General features: G+C 41.2%; 1 protein-coding gene across 1 annotated transcript in view; it reads left to right on the top strand.

Moving 5' to 3' along the window:
• The window catches only part of LOC105835246 (teneurin-a), a 461,026-nt gene that overhangs the window by 430,734 nt on the left and 11,600 nt on the right, over positions 1 to 18,692 (top strand). Inside the window, 9 exon segments of the mRNA XM_028191729.2 lie at positions 74 to 193; positions 834 to 1,483; positions 1,586 to 1,799; positions 3,597 to 3,861; positions 5,100 to 5,230; positions 5,428 to 5,574; positions 7,017 to 7,224; positions 15,730 to 15,849; positions 18,159 to 18,343. Coding sequence (XP_028047530.1) covers positions 74 to 193; positions 834 to 1,483; positions 1,586 to 1,799; positions 3,597 to 3,861; positions 5,100 to 5,230; positions 5,428 to 5,574; positions 7,017 to 7,224; positions 15,730 to 15,849; positions 18,159 to 18,343 — 2,040 coding nt within the window.

The raw sequence follows: 18,692 nt of genomic DNA, 5'->3' as shown, positions 1-18,692 counted from the left end.
AGCCATCTCCCCGCACGGTGGGTTTTCATATTTCTCTTATCCTAAAAACGGACGTTCTTTGTTTACTTTCCAGCAGTGAGCTCCATGCGTCCGATAGACAGCACTAACTGCATTCTGGTTCAAGATATCAAGGCTGTCACTCACGAAAACGCACACATCCACGACTCGATATCCACGCAGATCCCCACAGAAGGTAAATATCGAGCGGTATTAATTTGCATCTACTCTGCATGATGTAAATACTCTCGCGTACAGCGTCATACGCTAATTGCTTTTGGAAAGCGCGAGTGGATGAACGTTTCATCAATATAATATCTTTAACAGGGACCATATTACTGCGCATCCAAATGTCACCCGCTATAAAGATTTCACACTATGAGCTGTAACAATTCCAAAAGATAATTGAGTAATTGAGGATACATTTGACACTTTTGAAACGAAAATAAACTGAGCAATATGGGGCAGTGAAAAGCTACATAAAAAGAATGACGATAATCTGCTTGACTTAAGATATTTAGATTTTGGCAAAGCTAGACTAACAATACTAATATTTATACTAATATTTTTATTTCTTTTATTATATTTAAATAAACAGTTTTCTCGAGCTTGTTGCTTTTATTCTGTGTATATTTCAGTTTGCTTGAATAGTGATGAAAAAGAAAGTTTATTGTAAATATATTTAAAAAACTGCAAAATAAGCATTTCAACTACCACTGTGTGATTGAAATAACAGTTCGGGCAATTAATCTAGACGATTTTATTTGCCCCGCTATTTCCTTAATGATTTACGTTATTGCGTTATTCAATCACGTTCTCGCATCTGTCCCTCGCAGAATCTCTGCCTACGAGCACGGCGGAACATTCGAGCGCCGCGGATAGCGCCGGCGATCAGCAGAGCGACCCGCAGATCCAACAATCGGCGCAGCAATGGCCGGCCGTGCTCGAGCTGCAGGCCTACAACGTCGCGCATTCCGCCGTCATTCAACCGTACCACTTCTGGAACACGGAGTTCCGCAACAAGCAGCCGGCGTTCATCAGGCTGAACTTGACCCTACCGTGGGGCGCGAATTTCGCGGTGTACGGCAGACGGAACGTCGCGCCCAGCGTCACGCAGTACGATTTCGTGGAATTTGTGAAGGGTGGCAGGGTGGTCCACAGGCTGAAGAGGGACATCACCGCTGTCAGTTTTATGCAGGCCAGTAGCCCGCAGGACGTCAGCGTGGAGCGCGCGGCACCAGTCGCGCCTTATCAACACGTGCTCATCAAGAGGAATGTCGTGGAGCCACTGATGGTCAACGTCAGTCTGCTGCAGTACTTCGACACCGGCGACTGGTTCCTGTCCGTGTATAACGACGAGTTGCAGCCTTACAAGGTTACCCTGGTCGTGACGGAAGCCGAAGGTGTCTCCACTACGTGTCCCAATGACTGCTCCGGACGTGGCTCGTGCTATCTTGGCAAATGCGACTGTATAGACGGATATCAGGTGCGTTGCTGCATTTAAATTATTCTTAAGTTATTCGACTGTGTAGATTATCCTAAAGAGATCAATAACTAAGGTGCCGAAAACACTTTGTGACTGTTCCAGGGTGCTGATTGCAGCAAAAGCGTATGTCCGGTTTTGTGTTCTTCTCATGGACAATACGGCGGTGGTATGTGCCACTGCGAGGAGGGCTGGAAAGGCGCGGAGTGCGACATACCGTTAGGTGACTGCCAAGTTCCTGATTGCAATCAGCATGGTCAGTGCGTTAGAGGATCCTGCGTCTGTAATCCCGGCTGGAAGGGCGCTTTCTGCGACGAACGTAAGTTGGCAAGAAAAAATCAAACGACATACGTCTTAGAAAAGATTTAAGAAATACAATTCGAGTTACTAAAAATTTCGAAGCAAATTATTTGCTCTTAAATTAAATTTACATTTTCTTTTCGCGGATGATGAAAAGGAAAATATCGGCGATATTTCAAACCGAAAGATCAGTTTAAAAGGATTCGGATCAGATCGATCCGAGTGCAACTCGTGAGTGATGACGTTGCTTGCAAATGCGCATAACGCGCGTCACATATATTTCAGCCTTAAAAATGACTTAGCGGAACTCACGAGTGACTGGTTGGTAAACGTTTACCTCGAGCATCTATATTTGCGGAGCGTTATTTCTTCGTGTTTGTCACGGCACCATTAATTCTGCCATAATTCAAGCGTACGTCCTGGTCCTCTATCCGGGGAGATTCAAGATATTAGTAATGCAGAGTCCCGGTCGGTAGAGAACACAGCCGGCCTGTGTACAACCTATAATTAATGCACGCGTAGTTCTCCAAATTTACATATGGGTCAAGCCATGCCAATTCGGCGGCGACAATTAGTTTCGTATTGTTTCGCGGGAATTTGAATAATATACGCGGGCGCGAGCGCGAGCGCGCGGCACGCAGCTGCGTTCGATACGTTATAATTTCGCACAGTTCCCGGAAGTTCCGGGGACTGAGTGACGTGCAATATAAATGACGAGATTATTCGCCGGGAACGAGACACTTCGTCTCTGACATTCTCACGGTCCTCGTTAGAGATACGCTCACCCGTTGCTTTTTCCTAAACGCAGACGAAAACGGTATTAGTTCCACGTCAGTGGAATATGTCAGCTCCAATCGTAAGAACGATAAATTCGTGGAGCGGAAACGGATTTGCATTAGTTGCGCGACGCGACGGCAAATGAGAACTAACTGACGAATAAGAGTCCGAATTGAGAGACCGATCTATCTCTTTTCTCTAAAGACTTTCCTCTAAAGGCGATAAGCGATATCTACATCATTTTACATGTTACATTTGTACGATATAATACGTGATTTATTTCACGCGATGTATTTTATTTAATTTCTGAAAGATTTGTTTTCGCTACTCAGTTACGCCGAATAAAGTGTAATTTGTGTTAAAGCTACCATCTCTCTTGTCGTCCACGACTTAGAAACTGATGTCCCAACATTTTTGCCGAAGAGAGCTCGCTTCCGAAGAAACATTCTGTATGTACCATTAAATACGCTTAATGGTATCATACTTCAACTCCCAATTTGCCGCGTTCCGCGTAACGGCGGCGCCGCGCGAACGCACCTGCCAGGTTCTAATGAAAGCGAACAAATCTATGATCCCGTTCGATCAACGTCGCGCATACATAATGCAGGAAGAATCCGCCAGGAATTCCTCTCATCTCTCGCGCGCCCCGCGTATATACATATAACGCGGCGGCACGGCGGACGCGGAAGGACGCGGCCCGCGACGGCGCCTTCGCGCCGAGGACGCTCTGGAATTAAGTTTCATAATTTCCCCGGGGCAGGTGGGATCCGCGGGAATAATGCAATTGTTCCGATGCCATAATTTAAAAAGTTGGTCCATTCGTCCACGCCATGGACGCAATCAGCGGCGCCCGGGCGTGACGGGCGAGGGTAGAGAAAGATGGGGATGGGCTCTGATAGCTGACGGGGTGCGCGTCGGGGATGCGCTTAGCGGGAAGTTTAGCTTTTGGCCAGAAACTCCAGGTTCGCGCCGAAGCGTAAAAAACGCGCGACGGTTTCTAATCTAAAGGCGCGCTAGATTCGCTTCTTTCAATTTTCAGCCGACTGCGCCGATCCGAACTGCAGTGGCCATGGCGCCTGTGTCTCCGGCAAATGTTACTGCAAGGCCGGCTGGCAGGGCGAGCGGTGCAATCAGGTCGATCAGCAGGTGTACCAGTGTCTGCCCGGCTGCTCCGATCACGGCACGTACGACCTCGAGTCTGCGGCCTGCGTTTGCGAGGAGCACTGGACTGGGGTCGATTGCTCGCAGCCAAGTTGCGGTCTCGACTGCGGACTTCACGGATCCTGCGAGCAGGGCCGATGCAAGTCAGTATACACACACGCGACGTACACACGTACGTCGTCCTTTATATACCGCCGTCCTTTATGGGCCCTCCGTGGGGTGTGTTGCGACCGGGATTCCGGAATTGGGTTACCCGTTGGCGCAACCGGCGTTGACCATCAGCCGCTCTCTCTCTCTCTCTCTCTCTCTCTCTCTCTCTCTCTCTCTCTCTCTCTCTCTCTGTTCCCCTCTCCGGAACTGAGCGAGGAAAGTGACGCGTGTCTCAACGCCCGGGTCTCGTTTTTCTTGGATTAAAGAAATTCCATGCGACCTCGATTCGTTTCTCTCCCATATGACGCCTGCACCTCGCGCGCGAGATCATTGTTTAATGCGGGAGATTTGCGGAATTGTGCGGACGTGGTGGCCATTTACGCGCTCTCTGTGCTTCATAGAGTGTGACGTGCGAGCTTTTTGCAACTTTTACGACTGGAATAGATTACCGGGTAATGCCGCGTCGAAGAATGAGAAACGTCGTAAAGTTTTCAACGACGAATGCACGAGGGAGGCACGTCGCGTAGCATTTAATAGTAATCCGCGCCCGCGGGAGGGAGGGAGGTAAGGAGAGTAACGTTTTGTCGGGACATTGAAATATTGTGGGCTAGATGTGGGCGAAGAATGGCCTAAAAATGAGTAAATTGCTCGCCGGGATCGCGGGCACAAAAGTTGAGGCTAAAAAGGTGAAAAATTGCGAGAAAAAGGCTCTGTCTTACGAGGCGCCAACTTATCACAACTCGAAGGACCGTCCTCGTCCCTTCCTACTTTCCTTTGTCAGAATCAAGGACGCGGGAGAGGATCTCCTTTCTCATATTCTAAAGCTGACGCCTCTCGTCTACTACCTCCTCTCGCCTCCCCGCCCCCGCTTTCCACGCCGTTCCATCCCCGAGAGTTGGCGTAAAAGAGGCTCTAAGTGCAAAAAGTTCCTCACTACGGCAGAACAACTTCGAAACTCAGTTCAAACTCGCATTTTTTATTGCAGCTGGTATAAACGGCGAGAAATTATTTTACGTTCGGCGATACCGCCGTTTAACATAACGAATCCTGTTAGAAACATTTGCGCATCGCGTACTACAAAGTACAACGCGATTAACGTGACAAAAATCGTATTTATTTTCCTACGCAGATACTCGTAGTTCTCATTTCGTAATTTTGATTTGTAAAACAAAAAGTAATTAATGTCTCCGAAATGCGTATTCTATAAGATGCGAGGCATACTTATTTGCAGATGCCATGACGACTGGACCGGAACGAAATGCGATCAAAAACCATGCGATACGCGTTGCGCCGAGCATGGCCAATGCAAAAATGGCACCTGCGTATGCAGTCAAGGATGGAATGGGAGACATTGCACGTTACGTACGTAAAAAATAGAAGATTATGTTTTCATAAATAAATTCGGTGCTACACTTTGGCATGTATTTACCGGGGTATATAATTTGCCATCGATAATAAGTTCCCCGACGCGAGGCTGCGCAATATTATTTTTCAATAATCGATTAGTCAACTGCAATTATTGAAAATTGTATCTGAAAATGGTTTTCTCCCTTTAATAGCTGGATGCGAGAATGGATGCAGCCGCCACGGATTGTGCACTCTACAGGATGGCGAATATAGTTGCGAGTGTTCAACCGGGTGGGCGGGCAGAGATTGCAGTATACGACTCGAATTGGAATGTAATGATTACGTTGACAATGACGAAGGTAAGTCCTCAAGTAACCCGGCATTAAATCAACGCTGATTAATAGCATACCATTGCTCATCTGTATCTAACGGATATTATTCTTGCGAAGTCAGAGGAGAAAATTTATTGAGATAGTATTGCCACGGCAGAAAAATATAAAAGCATTCAACATAGTATTAAAATATGACACAACGTAAATAAAACATCAAATTACAATTTCGTTTATTTTTGTCCGCTCTTTTGTTTTATAAAAATATAAAAATACAAAAGATAAGGCTAATTGAAGCGACTCCTTGATAATCAATATTATTGAATAATATTTAATATTACATTGTATTATTCATCATTTGAAAGTTGTATTAAGGATTTGTTATATTATGCAACATATTGTGTCAATCTATTTTAATATTGTACAATATTATTGATCATTTGGAGACTATATTTGTACAATGTATTGTGCAATTTGTTTTCATTAAATTTTGGTTTACTCCATGAAGGGATCTAAAAATATATATTATGGTTATATAATATGTGTCAAATTTCAGGAACAGTAACAAATAATACAATAAATAAAGACAGCAAATTTGTTTATTTATGTAAATTGACCATAATATAATTAAATAATTTATATCTTTATCGTATAATGGCACGTAAAAAAACATTGTACATGGATAATAAAAATTATAAAATTAAATCTAGAGTCATTAAATTATTATATAAATTATACATAAAATTTACTATTTATTATAACATATTTGATAACAGCCACAACTTTCAGCGATTGTTGAATGAATGACTCTTTTTAAAAAAATAAGCTGCTATTCCATATTACCTGTTTTTATTCTACAGTGGAAAACATTTAGTATTTACAATCATTTAAAATCATCTTTGTTAAAATTGTTGAATTTTTATCATTCGACTCATATTATTTATTAATTAAATTCTAAATAATTTATTGCTATGATTATTTTTAAATAATAAGAATGATATAAATGTTTTTTCGTGCTTACTCGATATTTAATTTTAGAGATATATCACATGAACAAAAGTAATCAAGTATTCGAGTTTCATTAATCAGCGTTAATTCTGATAATCTATTAATACTAAAGATAAACATTGTAAAATTACAATTGACAATTGAAAATATATAATGCAACAGTATAAACAGCGCAATATTTTACAATTTATACAATTTATTATACAATGTATTTCAAAGAATTTTTGATTGACACAATATATTGTACAAATTCTGAATGTAGCTTACAGACAATCAATAATATACAATCTAAAATATTGTACAATAATGTCTAACGTTTAGGAGCCATTTATATTAAAATTTTAAGGAGTATGGTACAGTATTATTGTACAATAATATTGAGCGTCTAAGGGCTGCTTAAGAAATAGAATCTCATCGAGTGCGAGACGTGTTCGAGTGGATATCTAATAGATTGCGTTTCTTAGATGGCATGATGGACTGTTCTGACAGTGAGTGTTGCTCGCACGAAGCTTGCTCAGAACATATCATGTGCCTTGCTAGTAATAATCCCGTGGACGTTCTCCTTCGAAAACAACCGCCCAGCGTCACAGCGTCCTTCTACCAGCGAGTGAAATTCCTCGTCGAGGAGAACAGCGTACAGAGCTACGCCCACATGGACGAGTACACGGAAAGGTAAGATCGATCATTTCCACCCGGACGGATTAAAATTCGAATTAGAATTCGCTTAGTCTCTTACTTTCATAAGATAAGCGAGAGTGACGTGTTCGAACGACCGAGAGCTCGCTATTTCTCCATTAAATTTCTGACAGATTTTCCGCGCGACACATCTCACGCGGGTGTTTCTCTTTTTTTTTTATTTTTGCATTAATGCTTTAGAAGAACATAAACGCGGGCAACGACTCGGTCGATCGTAAACGTTGCACATATGACATTTAATGAAGATAAAATAGCATAGCTGCGTGTCATAGTTTGGCCTTTTTACGACTTTCATGCAACCGCGCATTACTTTTCTCGGTTTTATCGTTAGCCAGAAATACGCGTATCATCGTGTTTGGTTTGAGCACTTTCGTTCCTTTCGGTACGGCACGCCGCGAAATTTGTCTTCGACGTATGCAGTGAACGTCCTAAAAAGCGTTATTAATATCAAAATTGCAATTTACAGGACTGACAAATTTAATGTGCGAAAATACAATATATCGCGTCACGCTGCACGCGGTTATCGAGTTATGAATATTATTATGTAACTTACGCGTTTCACAATTTGTGGTAACACGTTTACGATGGGGTACATACTTTCTCATATTTATTTATTATTTATTTGTTACTATACTTTTCTTTTATGTAGGATATGTATATACGACACATAAATTGCACATGCGTGCACGATGGATGCGCACCAATAATTTCACGTGGACGAGACAAAGTTAATTAAAATATATATTTTCAGCTTTGAATACGTATAACTTGTTTTTAATTTATCATGGAAGCGTAATATAAATTTTGTTTGTGAAATATACGTTTAATACGAATACATAAACACGTGCAAAATAGATATACAAAATTTGATATTATGAGAGAATCTCTATATTCCTGCCCTACATTATAAATTGATAATAAACAGAGTTTAGTCGTGAAAATGATGGGCTGAAACAATTTACAAATTCAAAAATCATCATAGTCTTATCGATATCGTCATATAATTTGCAACACAATATAAATTATTAAATTAATATGATGATTAAACATGTCACACGTCGAAACTATTGGTTCACGAACGGACGTTATATGTCGCAAATATTATTTAAATGAAGATACTGCGATTAATTATTTATTAAATTGATATCCCCCCCATCGTGAGCGGCCATTGAACGCTACAAAAATTTGATCGAATCGTCATGAATCCACATCCGTAACAGCTGAAATATCAGGAGAGCCCCCGGTGGGTGACACCCTGCAACCCCCTAACCATCCTTTCCTAGTGTTTCACCCCTTTCCCCCCTCCGAATGCCAATTATATCGATGATTACTTCGGAACGATTGCCAATCAAAGATTTTCCGTTAATTGATCATCTTGACGATAAAAATTTTAGACGTGTATTTTTAATTAAAGTTAACAAATGCTATATTAAATAAATACATATTAAATTTACAATCAACGAAATTTATTTATATTTTTATACATTACTAGGGAAGAAAGAAGATTATTATTTATTGCTAGTCTAAGAAAAACTCATTAAAAATCGTTAAAGTTTACAAACTTTATGAATGCAAACAAAATATTTCAATATATTTAATTTCATAATTAATGAACATATATAGAATCACATTTTAGTGAAATTAATGAAATATTTTAAGCAGCAAATATGATTAAAGAAGATATTAAAAAAGATAAGCTGAATGAAATCTAAATATAAAAAGTTTATTTTTTTTTAAGACATTTCTTTTAATGAGTTAAATTTTGTCTGTCTTTCTTTGTTCGGCACTGAAGAAGTGATCGTCGATATGTATGCGGCTCAGCTGGAAGAAGCCGCGACGGCACTTCGGGGGTATCGTGTATTTTGTCTAGTGTTTATCCTCTGTGTGTAACCCTTTACCACTACCAGATTACCAATCACCCCACAGCCGAAGACCGAAAAAAGGCTCCGTTTTGCCTACGGACTGAATGACGAAAGTCTGCATAACGAGAATATGCTAGAGACTTGCTTTTGTATTACCTTATTATTAGTTAATTCATTTTTCACGCGTTAATGTACTCTAGGCACTGTTCGTTATCGTCATAAAGTATAAACAGTACTCGGCCTGCGCGCAATAAAACTAACATATATAAGGAAGAACAAAGATACAATTTTCAAAATTGCTTTTCGACACCAATAATCTGGCCATTTGTTAAGCGATTACGAGAAAGGAGTTCATAGATAAAGCGTACGAATGGTTGAGTCAGACGGGCAGAGATCAAAAACTCCCTTAACGAGAATTTGCAATTATCTGTAGAAGTCTGTGCAGAGAACTATCGATGTCAAAGAGCACAAGCGCGCCGTGACTCGCCCACTCGTAAAAGTATTTCTAGATATGGTAGACACAAGTTTGAAATTTCTCGTAGCATTTCCTTCTTTTTGTTCCACGAAAACTTTGTATACGGTGCGTATAATAAGGTCCATGTTGTCGTCGAAGACTGTTTCAGAAGTCGAGCATTTAGAGCATTGTTTTTGTCCATTGTCCATTCGTCTCGTAATATCGCTGGAATATCGATTACCATTCCGAGTATACTTGCACAACAAAACTTTCAACAATAGGATATTGTTAATTATCTTTCAACTAAATCTAAACTGAACTTAAATAACATTGAAATATGTATTACACATTTAATAACGCTATTTCAGATTCATTCATATACTTCAACACCTATTGATTTAAATGAACAATTACTAAGATGTCCATCATTTTCATCATTTGTCTTCAGAGTTCGTAAGCTTCATGAATAACTTTGACGTGTTACTTTTTCACTATCAGAATTCTCGTATCTCCTTCGAGAGGCTATTTGCGTTAACGCGATTTTTAGAGCGCGTTCGCTCCAAACGAGAAAGATGCTCGCGGATACAAGCGCTCCGCCGTGAATCAGGTATTCAGACTGGCATTGAGGTTGCTCGGACAGCGTAATCAATATTCGAGGATCGTCCCTCGCAGCCCGGGTCCTAGATCGACGCCGATGGAATCTCCTCTCGTTGTCGATCCGGGTGATCCTTTCGACCCTGGTTAGACCGAATTGATAAGAGTTTCCCTCGGTCGCTCCATCAGGATGCCCGCGCCAAGGGTGACGTCATGAAGCACCATCCCCGGTCGAAACGACGCCGAATTAACATATGACCGGTCATTTGTTTTTCCGGGTCCTATATTTATATATATATATATATATTTATTTATTTATTTAAATATATATATATACATCATTATATACATATGTGTATGCGTTGCGTAGTTTCCAACTTGTGTCTGTCACACTGTATACCACTCTATGTTGAATGAGTCTGAGAGTGACTGTGTTCATGTTGTGTGACTGGAAGAATCGCGTGTGTGATGGGTACGCTTGATTAGTGTGTGTCTACGTCTATTGTTTCTGTAATGGCGTGCGGAACATTGCGAGGAGCACTCTCGCGGGGTCTCCGTGCCGGTCCAGCCGGTGCCGGGACGGAGCTGAGAACGGAAAGACCGGGGCACCGCTCGGCCCCGGATCGCGGCCGAAAATCGCGGCGGATATGTATATAGTTTTATAACGTGCGCGGTCGGTGACACACGCGATCGCGCTCGCAATAGTAGAAAAATTGCCGTTCGGGGGCAATTGCTCGAGAGAAACGATTGCTCGCGCAATGCTGCGCACGCGCCTCCGTTTTTTGCCCGCAAACGCGGGTTCTGTGACCGTGGTAACGCCCTTTCTTCTCGTTGGTTTTTCCCACACGTAGTACGTTCTGGAGTTCCTTTACACCGCGGTAAGTTGCAGCTCAAGCTCTCGCTAATCGTTCATTATCCAAAAAAAAAAAGAAAGAACAAAGTATCATCTATTGCTCGTTTCGCTCGTACATTCATCTTACATGTCTTTCGTATGACCCATTAATATGTAACACTTATGTATTTATATATCGAACCTTTTTAGCCTGCCTACACTGTCATTACTTTCCTATGTTTCGTTCTCTTTGTCTCTCTTTCTGCCTTCCTTGTTTTGACGCCGTCCATATAACAGCCTGTTATCATTTCTCATTATACGAATATTTGCGTTTCGCCAATGTTTGATCACACTTTGCTTATTTGTCTCTCATCTCTTTCATCTGCCTCCACCCCTTATTCTACTTCGTCCTCTCCCTTTCTATCTCTCTCTCTTTCTCTCTCTCTCTCTCTCTCTCTCTCTCTCTCTCTCTCTCTCTCTCTCTCTCTCTCTCTCTCTCTCTCTTTCTCTCTCTCTCTCTCTCTCTATTTATCTATCTATCTCTTTATCTCTAGCCTATATCTCTTTATCTAGCTTTCTTTTCTTTCTCTATCTATCTATCTATTTATCCATCTATCTTTCTCTTTCAGCCTCTATCTACCTGTCTGACCTATCTGTCTTTATTCACTTTCGCGCTTCATGGCCACGCTCGCGTTGATACGTACAGGAGATGAGTCGTTGACGGTTTTTGCGGCGGTTTATCCCGCTCGAGGTAGCGCCACGCCGCGTGCGCGCGTCTCTCGTCGGGTTTCCGTCTATATTTTTATAAAAATAGTCAAATACATGTTCGCAAATAAAAACGCCATGGACTTCGAAAAAACATACGAACGAGAAACAATCCTCCCGATATTGATATCGAATTTACAACAAATATTCGATAACCTACTTTTTTAGAATCCTCTTTGTGGAACACTCTCTCTTGTTTTGTGTAAAATCCACGTCGGAAATAGATCCAGGACGAAGTTTAATCATACAAAAGAAAAAAATCGAAACGAAACGTTCTGAAAATAACCGCTATCTAATCCTGAAAATTCTATATGCCATTTCCTTTTTACGGCGATATACAGAATCTCGTTAGTTTTCGGGTTACCTTTTATCTCGCTTATGAAAAACATACACTTGTACGCATCATCCGGAGCGTCTGGTCCATGGGCAAATGCTCTTCACGTATACATTAAAGTCAACCGTACGAATTGTCTCTGTGTTATCTGTGATATGTCGTCAGATTGTTGTCTCCCCTTTCTGTTATGTCTTGTCTTCTTGTCCCTTAGATGCGTTAGCCATATGACTGATATACATAATAGTATGTTACGAGTCGTGTACTTACGAACCTGGTCTTGTGTTGTTTGTGTTTGCCAGGCTTGCACTTTATGTACCATCCTGTCGAACTTGTCTTATAGTGAACGTCCTAGCATTTTACACGAACGCTGACCTTATTGCGCGCCTCTTGCGTGAACGACTCTGTTGCGTTCTTTTTATTATATCGTTCCTTTTTCTATCATATATTATTATATATATACATATACGATACGAACACGAAATAATAACTCAACAAGTGTACATGTTCGCTTTCTGTTCTATCGACGGATCGGCAAGTATTGCTAATCGGCACCGTACAGTTTATGATAAAAGACCCCAAAGGACCGTCTCTCCTTGTCCCTTGTCTGCGTCTATTATCACCTGTCTAAAATGTGCCAATGACCCCGACACCAACGCCCTGTGTCTGTCTTTATCCGATATCCGAGAAAATTGAAACCCACCGAGATAATCACACCCAGACCCGGCCAATCCTGAGCTCTACCTCGTCCGTCTAACCTCGAGATTCCTGCTTTACTAACTTAACGATGCTTTTTTCTGGCGCGGAGTACTTATTGAAAACGACGAACGTTTGTTAATTCCGCTAAGAGATTATTTCGACTGAAAATTCGCGGTCTCTCGTGCGTCTTGATATTTCTCCGAGATCGGTCCTCGACGTTCTCGTTCGCGCGAGAACGACGGAAGAGGGGCGGAGAGAGAGAAAGGGAGAGAGAAAAAAAGACATATAAACCGAGAGAAAGATTCACGTAAGAATAGAGTAAGAGAATGAGATCACCTATTCGCTCGTGAAATTCGGCGTAGAGAAAGAAAAAAAAAAGAAGAAAAGAGTAACGCAAAATAAAAAGCTGTTAGATTAATATTAATTCTTAACGGCGTTAGGTACACGTCGCGCGTGTACATTCTCTTGTTTCATTATTTGCATATAGGTTGACTACAACTGCCTTTTTAGAGATCTCGGTGCATTCGGGCATCATCCGTTTTTCTTTTTCTGTTTATCATTCACTATGGGTTTGGACGTACAGTAGTGACGACTGTGCCTGCCACCTTGCTATGCTCACACTTGGAGGATCAGCGCCCGCCTCCCCGGCGCAGTTTGATCTCCAAGCCATTCGAAATGAAGGCACGATCAGTGATCGAAACCGGTAGTATTACCCGACAGCAAAATCACATTTCGTTCCCTCGCATGCGTGGAAATGCATATCTGCTATCATCTATTCGGCAATGGCAGAAAAGATTGGCGAAGAATATAGAATATAAATGAGTTACGGAGGAAAACTACTGATAATTTAAAGATTTAAAGATTTTTTGTAAAATTCTATTTCTTGCAAAAAATGAAAAACCGTGCATTTTTTTATAGTGTAAAAATAATTGAGTATTATATTATGTGTCTGACTATATACTATCTCACACCACTAATCCGTTCAATATCTTAAACAAAATTACATTCCTGTAAGATCATTGTGAATATTATACAAAAATATGAGAATATTATACAAAAGTATGAGAATCTTTCTTCTTTAATCGCACAAGTAATTATTCAGAAAGGTGTCACTAGTTCGGATAAGATATCGACGTTGTTTTAGTGATCTTGAAGAAATTAACATACGTCGCTGTACATTCAGCGCTTCTTTTACCTAACAGTAAGTACCAACGTCATCGAAATAATCCCGGTTTCGATCCCTGAGCACCCGTGAAATCTGTGAACTTGATAATCGCGATAATTGGAAACGGTCGGTGGCCCTGCGTGATGATGCGACCATCGACCATCGTTGCAGCACAGCGTTGGGGACACGCGTGATCCTCCAAGAACGAATATGCCCCCATACGCAATCCCTTAGAGACTGATAAATATATATATCTATATATATATCTACATACCGAATGCATATAAACGAGTATATAGCTTGTTACACGGCGCGGGGGACCGTAGCTCATGTCGCACGTGTCGCGTTACATTCGTTACCCCGGCCGGCCCGCGAGGGTAGGTGTAACAAGCTACATACACACATGCGACATCGTCGCATATGTCTCTTATATACATTATATATATTATCTACGTACCTATATACATCGACCTCATTATATTCAGCACTACACGAATCGCTTAAAATATTCAGCTTCAAACATTCCAAACTTTCTCTCGCCGAGAGTCCACAGCCTCCATTTCTCTTGCTCCCCCTCCAAAGTTCCGTCCACGAAAAGTTCATATGATACGTCTATTATTATATTACATATTACATATCTCACGCCTCTACTACGTATCTATATAACATGATTGCATGCCTTTTAATTCTCTCACGAGATAATTTCCCTACGAATTTTCCCTCCCCCCCCCCCCCCGATCCTGGTCCCTTTCCTCTACTCCCGCGTCCATCCGCTTCGGGACGAAGTATTATGTCTTCTTTTCTTTCTTCTTTTTTTCCTTCTTTTTTTCTGGTCTCTGAATATCCTGAAAGTCAGTGCCGAGAAGAATGTTCCCGCCTCGCTGCCATCGCCACTATCGCGAATGCTGATTTTCCGCGAGCACAATGCATCGTCGACGCACTGCGCGTGTTCCGCTGCCCCCGCCGTTCCAACCCCACGACCCGCGCCTTTCCCTCGCCCCCGTTCCGCCACTCCCCCCCCCCCTCGCCTACGCGGCATTGTTCTATTTGTAAAATCAATTTGTATCGCTCCTCGATTCAGCCAGAGGCATTAGCTTCCCTTGTACGTGGCAACGCGGCCGTCGAATGTCGGCCGAATGGAGTTGCGGATTGTATTGGCAGCGAAGTGAGAATATTGGATCGCATTGAACCGTTGACCGCGGAAGCTGATTTAACAGGCGAAATCGATTGCTCGCGTCCGCGCCCGCGTAAAGACACCGGTCGTGCACCAACCGACTAGTACGATCGCATTACCCGTTAATTAGGCGGGCACTAAGTGGGTATTAATAGTACGCCGCCGTTGTTCGCGGAAAATTGAATCGTGACATAATTTGAAACGTATAGCTTCGGAATCTTATGAAAGTGTGCAAAGTGTATCAATGATTACGAAAATAATTAAAATCTAAAATTACCGAAGTATTTATTTCAAGACTGAAAGCCTTGAATGGACGTTAATTATGATGGTATCTGTGATTGGATATTCCGAAACGTAATTCCGGTTTATTCGTATTTATGTTCTGACGCGAACAATGTTCTAATAGAGACGCTATGAAAATTCACGGTTTTTACAAAATACTACTACCTTCGCTTCAACACCGCGCATCGATCGAAATTGCATTCCGATCGTAGATAGATGCAAATTGTGAGAATACTTCGTTTTAAATCAGCATTTCGCGGATTAATGGGTCGACGAAACGATCCCGCTTCGGTGGACCCCGATATATCTGTAATTTGTAACAGTCGAGTTGCGGTGATGCGAGGCCAAGTTGTTACCGAACAAGGACTCGGAATAGTAGGCATCAGAGTGTCCGTGGACAGGGACTCGCGCTTCGGATTCACCTTGACCAGAGCAGATGGATGGTAAGGATCAATAATCTACTTATACTTTATTCTATATCACCCAACTTTACAATTTTTCTATTTACTTGTTATATTGTTAAAGTTGTCTTCCTAAGTTAAAGTGATAAAATTTATAGGAAGAATCAAATAATAATTTTGAAAGCTTAACGGTAAATTTATTTCCTAGATATATTGAAATAGTCTTAAATATCATTATATCTAATAATGATGTTCAAGGCTGATATGTTTGAAAAAAGGTCGATTATCATAGTGCGTGTTTAAATATTGAACACAAGTAAAAGGCTTGATTATTTCTCCTCAGTCTAAAAAGTTAGACGAAATGTCCGAGTTGGAATTTCACGAATGCGTATAAATGATATAAATGATTTTAAACGTGCATTCTGGCTTGTCCCTAATAGATATGGTAATGGATAGTAATTCATATTAATAATTCACCATTACACACGTAGAGGCAATTATGCCGTTCGTATTTTAAGCCGATGTAGTTATTACGGTGGCATAATATTATTTTGAAAGAGGGATTTGCACGATTAATGACAGACATCCATAACATAAATGACGGATACCACGGGCGTAATCCAGATTATTATATACGCATTAGCATCGCGCACTGAGAACATTTAAGAGCGTAATCTCAAATCCGTATCTGCTAATTGCTAATTATCCTTGAGTGTCGTGTGTGAAATAAGTGGGTCATACTATCGTGGAATAATATATTGCCAGCGATAGAAAGGGATTCGTGGAAAGAGTTGCACGTTGTTACATTCGTTTATAGTTACAGCGACGACCTAACACACACACACACATACACACGCGCGCGCGCGCGCCCGTCTCCGTCATCATCGTTGTATTAGCATTTGCACATGCGATGAGCACGACATGTAGGGCCGGGGCTCTGGACGTCCTGCGCGATAGTATCAAGGCTACATTGTAATGAAAGGGGGCGGCATGGGGATGTAGCCGGGAACGACTACATCAGGCGAGGGTATACAGCAATCCTGGCGAGAATAATTCTGAAACAGGAAAGCGGAGGAGTTGGGATACTAGACCGCATCAAAGCCCGAGCTAATGATGTCGAAAGCTTACTAATTACTCCGTGCAAACCTACGGTACCACGGTTCAGGTCCATGGCCCTCGCGGTGCATCGCAGGTCGTCGAAATGCGTTCGCATATCGACCGAATCTACTCGTTACGAAACTTTGTTTCGAGCATTCTCTTCCGATTTAATTCATATTAATCCGACGACCGGAACACCGCGCCTACTCGTAATTAATGTTCATAAATGCGAAATAACAAGCGCGTACGTATTATTCTATTCATTGACGCACCTTCAATTATAATATCGTTACAGCGCGTTATAACTTAGAATGAATTTTTCAGCGCATAACAACTGACCGTATATTAAAGTAAAATCTGACTTCACATTTTGCGAATTTTTATGTAATCTTTACCAAATTTTTAATACGCAAAAAATCTCTTGCAGCGGAATAAAATATGGAAATTATTTTAATGTAAAGGTAATCAATTTTGCAGGATATTTTGTTTTATCTCAGAAAAATTGCCGTTATAAACGTGTATGAAGATTATTTTATAAATAGTTCAATGGGGACGTTAAATCTAACTACATTAATAATAAAATGACCACAGTGCTACTATAAATCCTGTTAAAAATATGTTCTGCAGTTTTTGTTTCCACGCTCCAACTTTCCAGAGAAGCTAGTAATTTTATATGAGAAAGGATATTACTTCATTAAATTCCATAGCGCACTTTTGAACCTAGATACAAACTTAAATAACGAACGGGCTGAAAGGAAGAAATTACAAAGCACGTATAAATAAAAATCTACTTCGTCCATTGTTCACGTCAATAAATAGAACCAGTACAATTATAATAACCCTTTAGCAAAGTTTTAAAATTACACATCGTTAATACTTTGAAAGCCATTATTGTTCTTTTAATAATTAGTTATATTATATTAAAAATTTCGTGCAACCCCCTCATTTTGCTTTAAAAAAGAAATAAAAAATTTTGAATATAAAAATTTTTGTTATTTGTTGCAAAAAATTCACCTGAAATAAATTTTTCTGTATAAGAAAATGTCTCAAAATTGTTAGTTAATGATATGCCACACTTAGAAAATTAATCAAAGGAGATGAGGAATCTTTCAAGACACACGTTCCAATTCTAAGGCCTCGTCGGACATTCATTCTCGGATAAAGCGGGCGCACTATCTTGATCGACCTACGTCGGATCCTTACGTAATACCGGCGGCAATGGAGTTCGAAATGCATTTACGTACTTTGATCAGGTTCGACGTCCTGGTCAATGGCGGAGGCGCCGTGACGCTTCAATTCCAGCGCAGCCCCTTCAAACCTCTCACGAGGACCGTCTTCGTACCTTGGAATCAGATCGTGGTCCTGCCGCCCGTTGTGATGATCCTCAGCAAGGAAGGCGAATCGTATAAATCCAACCAGCCGCCGAGCCCGGCAGTTGGTAAGCATCGAGCCTCGGATATGGATTACGGATTTTTGTTCCCTTTTTCCCTCTTTTTTTTTCTCTTTTTTTTTGGTCGGTCGACCTGGTACACATATATCTCATCGTGTTACGTGTCGGATCGCGTTACCCATTAACGTCACAAACGTTTCGATAAACGCGCGTACGTGCTCGATCACCTGAAACCGAGCCCGGCGCGCAGGGAAAAGAAGAGATAACAAAAGAAACGAGCAGCATTTTTTTTATTATTTGTAAAAAGTTCTGTTAAAATGGTCTACGTAATTTATTATTGCTTCTCGCGCGACCACGTCGCTGTGGATCGTGCGCCCGTTAACCGCGCGCGATCTTC

The sequence above is a fragment of the Monomorium pharaonis genome, chromosome 1, assembly GCF_013373865.1.
Source record: "Monomorium pharaonis isolate MP-MQ-018 chromosome 1, ASM1337386v2, whole genome shotgun sequence".
Classification (NCBI taxonomy): domain Eukaryota; kingdom Metazoa; phylum Arthropoda; class Insecta; order Hymenoptera; family Formicidae; genus Monomorium; species Monomorium pharaonis.
This window is presented reverse-complemented; position numbering and strand designations above follow the sequence as displayed.